Source organism: Amblyomma mixtum, chromosome 3 (assembly GCF_055824585.1).
Source record: "Amblyomma mixtum isolate Tamu chromosome 3, ASM5582458v1, whole genome shotgun sequence".
Lineage (NCBI taxonomy): Eukaryota > Metazoa > Arthropoda > Arachnida > Ixodida > Ixodidae > Amblyomma > Amblyomma mixtum.
Genome location: NC_143014.1, coordinates 28138925 through 28152891, shown reverse-complemented (window position 1 = coordinate 28152891; position 13967 = coordinate 28138925). Strand labels below are relative to the sequence as shown.

The 13967-nt window shown below is 50.8% G+C and overlaps 1 protein-coding gene across 1 annotated transcript in view; it reads left to right on the top strand.

The window, feature by feature from the left end:
* Positions 1-328: 328 nt before the first annotated feature.
* LOC149349505 (cell adhesion molecule Dscam1-like) overlaps positions 329-13967 on the top strand; it is a 522475-nt gene continuing 508836 nt past the window's right edge. Inside the window, exon 1 of the mRNA XM_089578475.1 lies at positions 329-647. Coding sequence (XP_089434601.1) covers positions 569-647 — 79 coding nt within the window. The 5' untranslated portion in view covers positions 329-568. The remainder of the gene's footprint in view (positions 648-13967) is intronic.

The following is a 13967-nucleotide window of genomic DNA, read 5'->3' as shown; positions in this document are numbered from 1 at the left end:
CCCCCCCCCCCTTTTTTTTCGAACGGCAGCGCGGACGCGGAGTGAAGTTGAAATGTTTGGACGACAACAGCGAGGGTTCTTTGCGGACTGAGAGAAAGAACTGGGGGCTGGACACAATGAGCGAAAAGGAGTGAGGTGTGCACGCAGTAAAGTAGCGCACCAGAGGCAGTGCGGGAGTGGAGGAAAGGTGTGCGGCAGAGAGGGGCGGCGAGACGAAAGTTGTGACGTCGAGCGCCGCGCGCGCCCCCGCGGCCGCCCTCAAGATGGCGGCCACCGGGCTCGGGCCCGGTGCTTCGACCGGGGCCCCGTCAGAGCCGCCTCCGCCGCCGGCCAGTGAAGTCGGCCTTCGCCGGAGGTGCCGCTTCCCGTGCGCTCCGACGCCTCACAGCGCTCCGAGCGCGCCGGCGAAAGGGAGTCGTGCTGAGCCCGTCGCTCGAGGAGCGCGTGGACTGAGAAGAGCCCTTCTCGTGCTTGTGGTTGGCAATACTCGGAATACGCGGAGGACGTGACAGAGACCGCGAGCCGCCTTTCCGCTGCCGGGACAGCTCTCGCCACTGTTACCAACACCATGTGGTTCCCGTGGCTACTTGTGCAAGCGGCGCTCTTCTTCGCGCCAGCCACGGTTCGCGGTGTCACCGTGTCACAACGTAAGTGAGCGCGTGCATCGCCTGTCCTGCACTTTAGTCTCGCAGTTAAAGCACGCGCGTTGCCTCCGCGCGCGGTGACAAGCTGCACCTTACGACGCCACCTCGATCGCAAAGTGCACCTCGTCGCTGTCAACCCGGCCTGCTGGTTGGTAGCGCACGCGTGGAAATACCGCACGGTTTTCCACGGTTCCGCGCGTCAGCGTACGGATGCGTGGGCGCTGCAGTGCATACGCTTGTAAGGGACCTCCGCGACCGGGCGCGTTGTCCTGCTGGGCGCTTGGCATTGTGAGCTCGTATCGTGGGAACCGCGTCGACCCCGCACCGGGAGTTGCCGGCGTCCCTAAAGTCCCCAACTCTAGGGAAGTAGTCGGGAAGATTGTCAAATAACGTATTCACGCGTATCTGGTCGTGTCGATGGGACTGCACGTGCCAGAAGATATCCGCAGAAACAAGCTCACAACTGCAGGCTGATTAGAGAGAGAGTCAGCAAAGAACTCCTACGTCTGATCATCTCTTAATAAGCGAAAGAAACAAATGCCTAATGTCTTATCAGTACTCGTCATTAGGCAAATATGTAGCTGCAAATGGCGGCCTCATTACAGAATTTTTTCAAGACACCTGTCGCGTGTCCCAAATGTTTCAAAAAGGCTCGTAATAAACGTTGCGCATGCCCGGTGCTTCACAGTCTTGTTATTCCGATACATATTTTATTTTTGGTCTCCGGTCCCTTTGCGTGACGGCATAATTTTAGGCAAAGGCCACAAAGCCTTTTCGAGAATGAATGAGTGCGTTCATTTTGCAGTGCCTTATGACGCTCATGTTTTCTCGGGAACTAAAATGGAGCCTCAAGCATGATTTTATGATCTTATTAACCATGAAAAGGTATAGCTCAGTTTCCAATCTGCGATTTTTCTGATCTTTACAGAAGACGTACGCCCTTTCGCTGACTGAGCTTCCGAAAAAAGCTGAAATTTTTATGGGCTACTCGCTTATTTTCCAGCCAGCCGACAGGAAACCATTTTTAGTGTTTCGCGCAGTAGTGTGCCGGAAAAACGGCACGAGAATTTCGGTATCTAAGAGTCGTGCAGCTTACAGAACACCTACAAGACCTTCAAGTATTGCAGATTCAAAATGGAATTTTGGAAAAGAATGGTCGGCTATATTCGTTTTAGCAGAGCCTTCAACAAATTTGAAAGCTTACGTGCAGCGCGTAAAAGATGCTGCATGCGAAAGGTGTAAATTTATGGGCACGTGACCCTCTTCAACTGGAGACACCAGACAGCGTCTGCGTTTTCTTCCCTGCATACTGTGATGAATCACCATGGTATCCGCCCAGATATAAAGGTAATAATGTCGGCTATTCATGACTTGCAGAATTTGTAACTCCACGCCTTACGCACCTGATCGCCGACTGATGTAGGCGCGCGTATTTCCAGTGTCTATATATACGTAAAAAAAATCCAACATGATTATAGACATGCTGTGATGTTGCCTAGGCTCGTGTGGTCGAACATCTGGCGTAAAAACTCTTGCGTGAATTGGTCATTCTTTTTTATAAATTAGTTTGCTCTTTTTTACTAAACCGTCATTCTAAATTGCCTAACATCTGGCGCTGCAATCCCTACATATTTATACCTTATTGGAGTAGAGCCGAATAAGAACTGCGGCTCTTTTCATCGCAGTATTAAAGACTAATAGCAATAGTTATAACTCGGTACTCCGCGGGTGGCATTGCATGAGTAGTGCACATTAATGTGCGTCCACAAGAAAAGAAAATAATGCTACCAAATTTTGGCCGCATTTCGAAGGAGGCAAAAACTTTTATTCGCTGTCAGTGCATGTTAATTATCACCTCGTGATCGAAAGAAACAACACTGTGTGGCACCACTTCTAGCTTATCCAGAAATACGCTGCGACCGAGCAACCTAGATTGCGTCATTGCTGAGTTTGAGTGGCAGGAGGCCTGGCGCTATAATGCCGTGGAGCAGTGACGAACACTTACGAGGAACGCAAAAAACGCTAAGCGCTTCCAGTTGCTGCACAAACAAAAAGCCGCCTTGCGCGCCACACGCTCGGCGGAGGAAGCAGTGTTGACAGGGGCGAACAACTCGAGCGGTCTCAGCGTCCCACGGGAAGTGACGCTCCAAGACCAACGGGATCAAGAGAAACTCGGTGGCAAACCTCCTCTCTGCCGCACAGCATGTGGGTGCTACATGACGAAGCGCTGCTGGCTGAACTACACTGTCGTAATGGAACTATAGTCACGAAGATGAATGCTCGGCATAAATTTGGCATCGAAAGACGATGCTCGACAATCATAAATAACTCGCAAATGCAATATAGACTAACATCGTGTTTACAAGCAAACCGGGAGTTTTAGACAGGCAGTTCCGACTGGGGGTGGAAAGTAGGCTGAGCGCCCACAGGAATACATGGAAGCATAACTTTTCAAAGCAGTCTTCTGAATTCCGCAGTGGTTTTGTGATGTCGTCCCTTCGTGCAGAAAAACCAAATTCATCCTAGCGTAGGCTCTGACAGTATGTAGCGTCATTTCGAAGGCGGTATAAATTTAAAACACCTAGGCATGGCAGTGACGCCTGGCTGCGGGCACGGAACGGGAGATGCGTGTAAACAAAACTTTCAGATATATTTTTCTCGTTTCACAGACTAATCATGAAGGTGAAAGTTAACACTTGGCGAGTGCTTTGAAGAAGAGTGTGACAAAATATGCTACGTCATTTCGAAGCAATCTTTGTAAAACGACACGATAAATGTGTGTTTTGAAGCCGGACATGCGCTAAAGAGGCGCTTATTCGCTTGGTGTTAATCCGAATCGCGCAAGCTTCTCATGTAGTCCGACATGCTGCCTCGTGGGCTACGTTTCCTCGCGAGTACTGCCGTTCATATTAGGCCTCCTAGATAGGTTTACATTCAAGACGGTCCTCAAACAGCACGATAAACGAACCGCGAACTGTAGCAGACGACTCACACCGTGATTACATGCATAGGCGGCGCTAGCGTACGCCGCAACCGCGGAGGCGGCCGCGGCTTTCGTCTGCGCCGCCATCTGCTACAGTGCGCGGTTCGCTTTCGTTCGCTTTATGCAGTTTGGGAACTGCCTTTTGCACGCAGTTCTGTCTAGGCTGTCTAGTTTGAACGACTGTATTAGTGAGAAAATGCAGCGCATGCGGCAGCATGTTGGACTACCCAAGAAGCTTGCGCGATTCTGGGAAACACCTATAGCGGATAGAGCGCCTTTTGGGGGTATATGCAGGGCTTCACAACACAGATTTATGGTTGCGTTGTATAGAGATAGCTTCGAAATGACGAAGTGTACTTTGTCAAACTCTTCTTAAATGCACTCGCCAACTGTCAGCAAGCAGCCTTGTCTCTGTGAAGCGTGAAAAATATTTCTGAAAGTTTTGCTTACATGTGTTTCTATGGGCCGCGCTCCCGTTCCGTACCCCGAACAGGGAGTCACTTCCGTGCGTGGGTGCTTAAGCATACATCGCCTTCGAAATGACGCTTCATAACCTGTTCTAGGATTAATTCGCTTCGCTTGTTTTGCACGAAGTAAGAACATCACAGGTGCACTGCAAAATAAGAAAACTCCTTTGAAAACTTTTTCTTCCACGTATTCCGATGGCCGCTACGCCCACATTTCACCCCCAAGCTTTTCAGCGGTCGCTCCAGCTGGCGAAAGCAGCGTCTCCGCATCTTGGTTATGTCACAGATCGGTGTTGGTCACGGAGGATGGAAAAAAACTAAGGAGAGGCGGTTACGTCGCATTTTCTTTAAGCCGGCTCCCCCTGGGTCCCCCCTACTTGGCCGTCGTCTGCATTGGGTGCAGCGGCACTGGGTGGTTTGGCGTTGCTTTGCGCGCCCACACGTCGGCCTTTGGAGGTTTCAGAAGTGCCGCTGTCGCCATCTACGCACGAGGACACCTGTATAAGGTATTTTTCGCGCAACAGTTCGCAGTAACGCTTCAATTTCGGTTACTGAAAGGTAACAGAGGAGTCGATATATACAACTAAAAAAAAAGGCAGAACATGACAGACAAGCGATATCCAAGGATATCCACAGTCACGCACTGCATTGCTTAAGCCGCATGAGCTGCCTACCAGAAGGAAGGGGGGGGGGGGGGGGGGGGGGGGCGTCTATTTGTCTAACTCTGGGCTCTTTGCACGGTAACGCTAGTTTTTTAACGCGATGGCGTTAAAGAGCTCCTAACGCAGTAAATCCGGCGACGCCGTCGTCATAGGTGTTGTTGACCATGAGAGAAAAATCTACGAATAATCCCCAGAGAAGCAACCTATACGACGCAGGTGGGCCACCTATGTCACGTAACCTTGTGGCATCATCAGAACCTGCCCATCGGATTGTGAGCCATCTGCGCTCAGTGGCTGGTGGCATTTAAAATAATGATTCGTCGCTCGGGAAGGGCAATCTGGGCCGCACAAGCACCACCGGTGGCAGCACCCGCCATCGCAGGACAGTGGCGCATCCCTTAACCGCTGCACCACTGCGCCAGGAGTGGTATGAGTGCTCCAATAATCGTCTTAGCTTTAGTCCGTCGCCCTCGTGTAGAACACACACACAGAGAAGCAATCCAGCGCACTTTCGTGGCTGCGGCTGCGTTCAAAGGCAAACGCTGCAAGCCTGGCATTTCAAGCGCTCTCAGACGTGTACGCTGTGAGATGGAGAAACAAAAGTATCATTAAAAGCGCTTTGAATATGGGCCGGATTCTTGGCCCATGTTCTCTTTTAATTCTCTCAAATTCCGTCAGCTTTGCGCACGTAAAGAAGATGACTGGACCGAAGTGTCCTTTGGTGCAATTTCGCCACACCAAACAATCCTTGTTCGGCACCGAGCTCAGCGCAGTCTAGCTCTTTTATTTTCGTTAAACAAAAAAAAAAACCAAAAACACTCCGCCTCGTTTCAGGAGAGCCATTTGCAGCTCAAGTCAGAAATAAATGCAGTTGCTTAAAAGTTATATGCGCCTTGGCTCTGGACGCATAATATGCCTCTGGAATGAAGTTGTTTCTCTCAATAAAGTCGAAACCGTCTTGACGCTTTGTGTACAAATTATTTAAACTGGTTAAATACACTGCACTGCTTCCAGCTAGCTAGCACAACTAACGGTAAATTACTTATGCCACCTCACTGCCGGACAGGCACTCGATAGAATAGAGTGCGCTTTAAAATCTCTAGCGCTAGAGGTGTCATTAAAGATTGCTACCCACTAAAACCTTACCAACGTTCGAGCCCGATCGACTACCGCCGGCGCTAAAACCCGCTCTTCTCCGCACTGTCGACAGCACGCGTCGGCTTCTTTCTCCGCAGCTTGGAACGTCATTCCGCTGCAGCGGGGCGACACGGCCGTTGGTGCGTCGCCCGTATAGGAACGCGGACAATCCCTGCGAGGGATCATTGCGCGTTGCAAAGTTATGGGATTCATCTCGCTCCGCCGGCGCAGTAAACTACGCCGAGCGAGCGCGGGGCCGCTGTACGGAACGCGGGCTATGCCGATATTAAACGATCGCATAGTAAATAGTGTGCATCGTTCCGGCGCACTTGGCAACCAGCGATACACGCATCGGGCCAACGCAGCGCTCCCGGCAATGCGGGCGTTTTCCGAGCCGGATAGAGGCGCGCGGACGCTGTTGCGGAAAACGCTGTTAGCGAGGGCGAGGCCCGAGAGAGGAGCAGACGGGGTCGTGGTAGACTAGCGCCAGGAGTTTACTGTTCCGAGGTGGGAATGCGCGGGAAGCAGCCACGGAAAAGGAGGAGGCGTGTCTGGCAGTGACTGACTCTAGTCGGTCTCTATTGCCCCGTAATTTCGGGACACCTTGGTGGCGACGCGCCTCTTTCTTTTGCCGAACAGGGGTTGAGGAGCAGCTGGACTTTGTGTGCAAAAAAAAAAAAAAACTTTAGCCTTGACACCTAAGTCAACAACTGCTAAAAGAAAATGGTGAAGTAAGAAATTAAGGAACACGCACTACCGAAAACTTATCCCGACCACACGTACTGCATGGGAAAAATTTCATGTTTTCTGGCTAATGCGTCACTTTAATGTTTGTATATCTTATACGGCAGTAAATGTTGCGGCCCCGGGAATTCAGTACCGTCTGTAAAAGCAGCTAGCGTTCTTCTGTTTTTGGAGATCTTCAGCTTCTTTTCTTCGATATCATTGACATTTGGTATCGACTTTTCTAAGCCTCGAAGCAAAACACAAAGCTCGCCTCTCTTTCTTTGCTTGGCCTTGGGGATGTTGCCATGTATTTGAGCGGCATTCAGATGCGATTTCTAAAGCTATCTGTCTGGCTGTACCCCATTTCACGGTGTCAGCAACGGCCTTTCTTGTTGCTTTTTTTTTTTGTCCAACGTAATAAATAACGCAACATGGACGCGGGGAAAGCGAATGATTCTGAAAACCAAGGGACCTATCTGCGAGAGCCTTCAGCTGCTCTGCAGTGTGCAAATTGACCCTGATGTGGCGGTGGCTCAAGACGAACAGGCACGACCTTCATGCGGTGGTTGGTCTGGCCGTAGACCGAACTGCGTGGGGATGTCAGAGGCAAGAGACAGTGCGGCTATTCCAGCCGATCGCATGGCGTTTTATGCTGCTCGTATCAGAAGATGCGCCGAAAATGCGCGGTGACAACATCGTGGTCGCTTCGCTAATATTTGCTTTTATCCATACTAGTCAACAAGAAATCAAAGTGTCCTCTTCCGTAACCTGGGGACAACACCGTCACATTGTTACTTGCTTTGTCTGGAAACCAAGAAAGCAATACTGAACGGAAAGCGAGTCATGCCTGCCTGCAGCTGTGGAGTGACGCTTGCTCAGGCTGCTGGATTCATAGACGCGCTCATGAGCAAGAGTAGCGACGTGACATGAGCCCATGCTAGGAGGCACTGTCCCTTGCAGCTGTGGGTGCCCCTCAGAACACTCCGCTAGGAAATCCTGGTGCACCACGGACAGACGCATTCGGTTTGGCATGCACCGCCCAGAGCATGCGTTGTTTCTACAACCATATATTTTATTTCCCGCCATGTAGAGGCGAACAAGCATAATGGGGGTGCCTGTGTTTCAAGGAACAAAATGCACTCTTTTATATTCCGCCCCGCCGCGGTGGCTCAGTGGTTACGACACTCGGCTGCTGACCCGAAAGACGCGGGTTCGATCCCGGCCGCGGCGGCTGAATTTCGATGGAGTCGAAATTCTAGAGGCCCGTGTACTGTGCGATGTCAGTGCGCGTTAAAGAGCCCCAGGTGGTCGAAATTTCCGGAGCCCTTCACTACGGCGTCCCTCGTAGCCTGAGTTGCTTTGGGACGTTAAACCCCAATAAACCAAACCAAACCAAACCAATCTTTTATGTTCCAAGGCCTCTTCACGTGGGCTCTAAGCCTCACTCAATGCAACGGTAAAAGGCATGACGCACCGCAAACAGGGGACGATCTGGACATGACAACAAGAAGAAGCGCCTTCGCAACTCTACTCGCGTTAAAAATGCCCAGATAGCAGCAGCACCCGAAGAAACCTTTTAGCATTCGTCCATTTTCTTCCGCGCGCGAATAATTCCCCTCTGCCCACCGTCGGACATTTACCGGCACACAACAGCCGCCATCGTGAGCAAAAATAAAAAGTGAACGAGTACCAGTGCACAACAGCAACGGGGTAGCCGACCATCTGCCACAAGGCGACACCGTGGCGCTGTAGTCGCGAGAGAGGGCTAAAGGATGGGCGCCGTGTATCTGCGTGACAATACTGTCCGGCGGCCACGTAGCCGACGCCGCGGGTGGAGAGCATCAGCCTGATTGGGCCGGTGGCGCGCCTCCCGATCGCGGGCCCCGATAGCGTCGCCCCGCGGGTCCAGGCTCGGTTCGTCGCGTATCTGGCGCCGAGAAGCGGCCGGCCGAGGGGCGCAAAGGCGATGACTGATCGCGCCTTTGTTTTTTGGGCGGAGGAAGGGGCCGCCCTCCCAATCCCATGGGGCCGGGCGGCTCACTCGAGAAATTAATCTCTCGGAATAATGAACATCGGCGGCGATGGTGTGCGGTCGCAGGGACGGCGACGCAGCGCTTGCCGCCGGCCGCGCATCGAACCATCTGGTCGCTGCATTAATGATCCGTGCGCGCTTGACCGGGCTCGGCTTAAGGTCCCCCCTTTCAGCGCTTTGCAGGAGCTCTTGACGATTATCCACGTTTCCCCTCCCCCAAACACTTTTTCTCCGTCTGTTCTGCTTCCTCTCCACAGGATCTCCTTGCATGAGGAACACCACGTTGCTCCCACTGTAGAGCTCTCCCCCTCTTGCGAGCATTCCAAACATTTCCTCCCTCTCCTGGCCCACACTCCAATCTATGACAGAGCATATGCAACGAATCCAGCCAGTCGCAGAACCGTCATGCCCGACACGGCAATCGCATGACAAGATGAACGAGTAGCCTATGATGTATTCTAAAAACTCGGTACCTAAATGAATTACATTTCCGGATGTACACAGCCCATTGAACGTTTTTGTTGAAAAGCTTTTTGCAGACCAAATTATGGAAATCATTGAGGGAGGATAAGCAGTGTTCAGAAAATGATTCACAGTCGAATTCTCTCATTATTGACGAGAAAAAAAAAACGTTGCCTGGTGGCGAGGCGTTATACGACACTATGTTGTACTTTAAACCGTTCAAAGCGCACGCTGGTTTGACGTGCACGCCTTCCGTCCTGTCTTGGACGATGAAAGGAAAGACCTTGTTTTCGGAAACGTGCTCAAGCCGACCCAGCCACCTGCCTTCGCTGTCCGTTTGATCTTTCGGTTTCAGTTACTTCTGCTTAGAGGACCACTAGCTGGGCGACATATTTCACGTGGTATTGATACTTCAAAATGAAATGCATGCACTCAAAGGCGGCTACTTCTATAAAAGCTGCTTCTACAGGGGACTACTGAAGAACCTTGTCAGGCTGAAAAATCAACGCCTGCTACAAGCTGTTTTTACTACCAGATACACAAATGCTACGCAACAGCATGTCTATCATGCGCTAACGCAAAGAAAGTAACAACAAACAAAAAAGAAGAAGCCAAAAGAATAGTGACAGAGAAACGGTTGCACGCAGAGTGAGTTATTTTGCGGCAAGCGCTTGTCTCATTTTATTTTTCACGCGGTCAGCGCAGCGACGGGGGAGGAGACGGTCGAACAGCCGCCATCTGCGCAGCGCACGCACTCGCATAGATGCCCAGGGAGAAGGTCCGATGCCGCGTGGCGGAGCATCCCCTCTGCCTGGCCTCCTGTCTTCCTCCTCCTTCGCTCCCGAAGCTAGACCAGCCCCAGCCGAACCCGCTGCCTCGCACGCGCGCGGCTGCGGTAACCAAATTAGCTCGGCTGTGGCTGCCTCTGCAATTTGTCTCATAATTGCCGCGGATACCGCCATCTTGCACGACTCGCGGGTTGCTGCTCTTTCGTGGTTGTGTTTTTGTTGGCCTTGTGTTCGCGCTCACAGAGACGTGTGTGCGTGGCCTGCGCTGCTCGTGTTTCTTTGCATCGCTTGTTGATTCTGTGGTTGTGCGGAGCATGTCTAGTGACTCTGCGCGTGTGGTGGCGCAGTGATAGAAGACTTCCTAGGCAAATGCGAAGGGAAACGCATTCGTCTAGAAGCGGTGCAACATGTTTCATAGCCGCGGACATTAGAGGCCACTTAACGTAGCGGTCAGCTGTTTCTTTTGTTTCACTATGGAAGATGTTTTACAGTTTTTCTTCGCAAAGCTCTTTCTCGTGTTGAGCCTTTTAATGCGGCAGCGTTAAAACGCAGAAAATCCGGCGTCGGTGTAGTAAGCGGTAAATAGAGTAGCGTAGAGTGGCCCAAGCAGCCACCCCTGGGGAAGCAACCTGGGTCACGTGACCTTGTGGGATCATCACAACCTGCCCACCCCGAACTGTGAGCAAACTGACCACCCTGGCAGGTGGCAGCTAAATTATTTGATCGCGAGAGGCTGCTCGGGAAGAGTCGCGCAACTGACCCACCGGTGGCAGCACCTGCCATCTCAGGCAGTGGCGCATCCCTTAAAAGATGCACCACTGCTGAAGGAGTGGTATGAAGACTCCCAGGGACATATGAACGTAAAGTTGAGAATGACCGATTCCGGATACATATGGGCATTAACTCATTAATTCTATCGAGCCATATCCTTAGGGCGCAGCTTAAGTGTCCCCTCCATTTTTTTTTTGTACTATCAAGTGGCCCAGAATATGTGACAGCTGAGGTCTTACCCCCCCCCCCCCCCCCCCCCCCGCCCAGTGTAATATTTCTTCTTGTTACCGCTGGGCGCCCGAACCGCACATTTAGTTTCCGTCATTGTCTTGTCTAATGCTTTACAACGGTATGCTGTGTTCACTTTGGTGATAAAAGGCCTGCAGTGAGAGTGTAGGGGCCTATTATCCCACTGCTTGGTGTTTATGCCTTTCAAATAATGGTAGTAAGAGGTGCGGTTTGATCCCAAATTTTCCAGCGCACTTTTGAACAGATGAAATGCAGACATATGAAATGCACACCGTAAGCCGGTGCAGCACTATAGTGCTGCCGGGCGCCTAGACGCTCAGGGTGATCGCACCTGGCATGAAGGACAACCACCAATGAAAAGGAAGATTTAAGCCCTTCCCCTTTGAGTGGGCGTCACCACCTGTGCTTTCACGTAATCACAATAAGCGTTTTTGAGGAGGAATAAACTTTATTTATTTTAAAAAAAGTCGCTCTTGCACACCGGCAGGACTCCGAAAGTACAGGCGCCCTCTGGCCTCCGCTTCGCGCCTTCGCTGGTTCATAAAGTCGGTGGCTAGCAGTCCACCCTGGATGAGCGGGATGGGTCAAGGGCAGGGCCTGCGGTTGCCGACAGGCCCAAAGGTATATTGGTAGAGATCGGCCGCTGGGGCCTGTGATGTGATGTGTGAGGTGTAAGGTAGGGTGGATGTGGTTCGCCATTATCGGCGATATGTACGAGTTGGTTGGAGCTCTCAAACAATAATATTAATATTAATAATAATAACAGTGCTTTCTTGCTCCAAGTACCAGCAAACGCACCGCACCGAGGCACCTTAGCCCGGGCGTTTCACGAGCGGGGATAGCGGCCTTCATTACTCAGTTCGGGGAAAGGGCTTTGTTCCGCCCTCGGTCCCCTCCGACAAAGAGGCTGGTCGGCGATCCTTGTCAAGTCAACAAAAGGTTCATGGTTTATGTGGGTTTAACATCCCGAAACGACTCAGGCCATAAGGGATGCCGTAGTGAAAGGCTCCGGAAATTTCTACCACCTGGGGTTCTTCAACGTGCACTGACATCGCACAGTACACGGGCCTCTAGAATTTCGTCTTCACTGAAATGCGACCGCCGCGGCCGGGATCAAACCCGCGTCTTTCGGGTCTGATATCATTGTGATATAATCTTGGTGATTCATCACAGATTAATCACAAAGGCCACATCTGTTGTGTTTTCGCATCAGCCGGACATCATAAATTGTAATGAGATTTCGTTTTAACGTTCCGTACCAGATTGTCATCATAAATGCTTGATGAATTTTCGCATTAACTTTTAGAGACTAGACTGGCAACATAAATTTTTGATATGTTTTTACATGAACTTTCCTGATGAAAAAAATAATAATTTTTCTGATGCGTCAAGACATCAGAGCAGTATCTTTTTCAAGCACTGCCGAGACGCTTTTTTTTTTATTTCTCGTGCAGTAATGATGCACATAAACTAGCAGAACCTTGTAGTTAAATCTCTTCATTTGTAACTGCCGGAGGTTGCGTATATGATGCCAAAATTATCTTAGAAAACTCACCTTATTAACAGCTCCTAACACTTGTTAGGGGGCGTCTTATTGGCACTATATCAGCATGAGCCCGCTCTACGAAGACGTACGGATAGGTGAGTGTTCCGGTGTGGCATGTACTTCCAGAGTTTGCAATGCCTTTTTCTCTTTATCTTTTTACTTGCTCCTTTCTAAGGGTCGATTGAAGCTGTTTGCAGCAATGACTGCCAGATTATGGTCCTGGGCTGTTCCACGCTTGAATGAAAGTAGCACATAGAATAGTCTAGTGGATGTTTACATTACATGTGTCAGAGCTTCACCACAGCGGTTTCTGTGCGATGTTAAAGAGTCGGTTAAAATGGAATTCACGACATTTATTTTTTTTTTCGGCGAGAACACTGGTTTTGATGCATCATGAGCCATTCAGAAATGCATCACGAATTCAGCACGTATGCAAAAGAAATTCATGAGAATCTAAACAGAAAAACACACATCACGTCTTAATCAGAAAATCGGTGGCCAATTTTCGTCACCGTTGCATCAGAAACTCAACTCAGAAATCATCAGAAATATCTGATGAGTGTGATGTCTGAAATCATTGACTTTTTATCAGAAACTCATCACAAATTTTTGTAAGGGGCGCGCGCCGCCGAGATGTGTCCCAAGGAGGGATAAAGATTGAGTGGGTGGCTCGTTGTCACCCTGACGAGGTTGCTGGCCATCGCAACCGCAGGTGAATGGCAACGCTGCCACCGTGGTCGCCACGCCGGCGGCATGGCAAGACTACGGTGGGGGCACGCCAGGACCACGATACATCGACAATCACTACTAATTGTACTCGTATAACTACCAACGTGTAGAAGGTGGAATTGTGTGAAATAAGACAGCCGCTAACACGGTGAACGTACAAAGTAGGGGACTACTTGACGCATCACAGGCAAAAAAGCTTTCTCTAGTTCTACGTCAAAAATCGCATCTCGGCCTATGAGAGCCTGAAAATGGACGTTCGGGAAGATGCGCAGTCTTTTGGGGAAAGCGACCGCCCCTCCGCCCGCCCCTTAGGACCACCACTGGCCCTCTGTGGGCAGGCATCCCGGGTGCGATACAAACCGCACGACGCAGGAGCGGCTGGTCTGATACGCAAAGCATTCGGCTCCTGACGACGCGGAGCGTCAGGTGCTACAAGTACCGAGGTGGTTCTTATCGCGCCATAAAAAGTGGCAGGGGAACGCTCGACATACGCGTATGCGCGGAGAGAAAACACGGATACCGAGCAAATTTTACACTTTTATCCGATTCACTTGTACTCGCGTGCTCCAACATGTTGCCGCAGTGCGCATTCAGGCGCGTAGTACAAATATGCCAAACAAGCATAGAATGTTGTCCCGTTTAAGCGGATCCGACGGCGTATGTGGTTATGTCGGGTAGAAATTTGCACCCCACGTATAGCATACATGCGCTCGCATCTCTCGGCCTAGTTTGAGCGCAACAACAATGCAAGAATACAAACTAGCAACGATG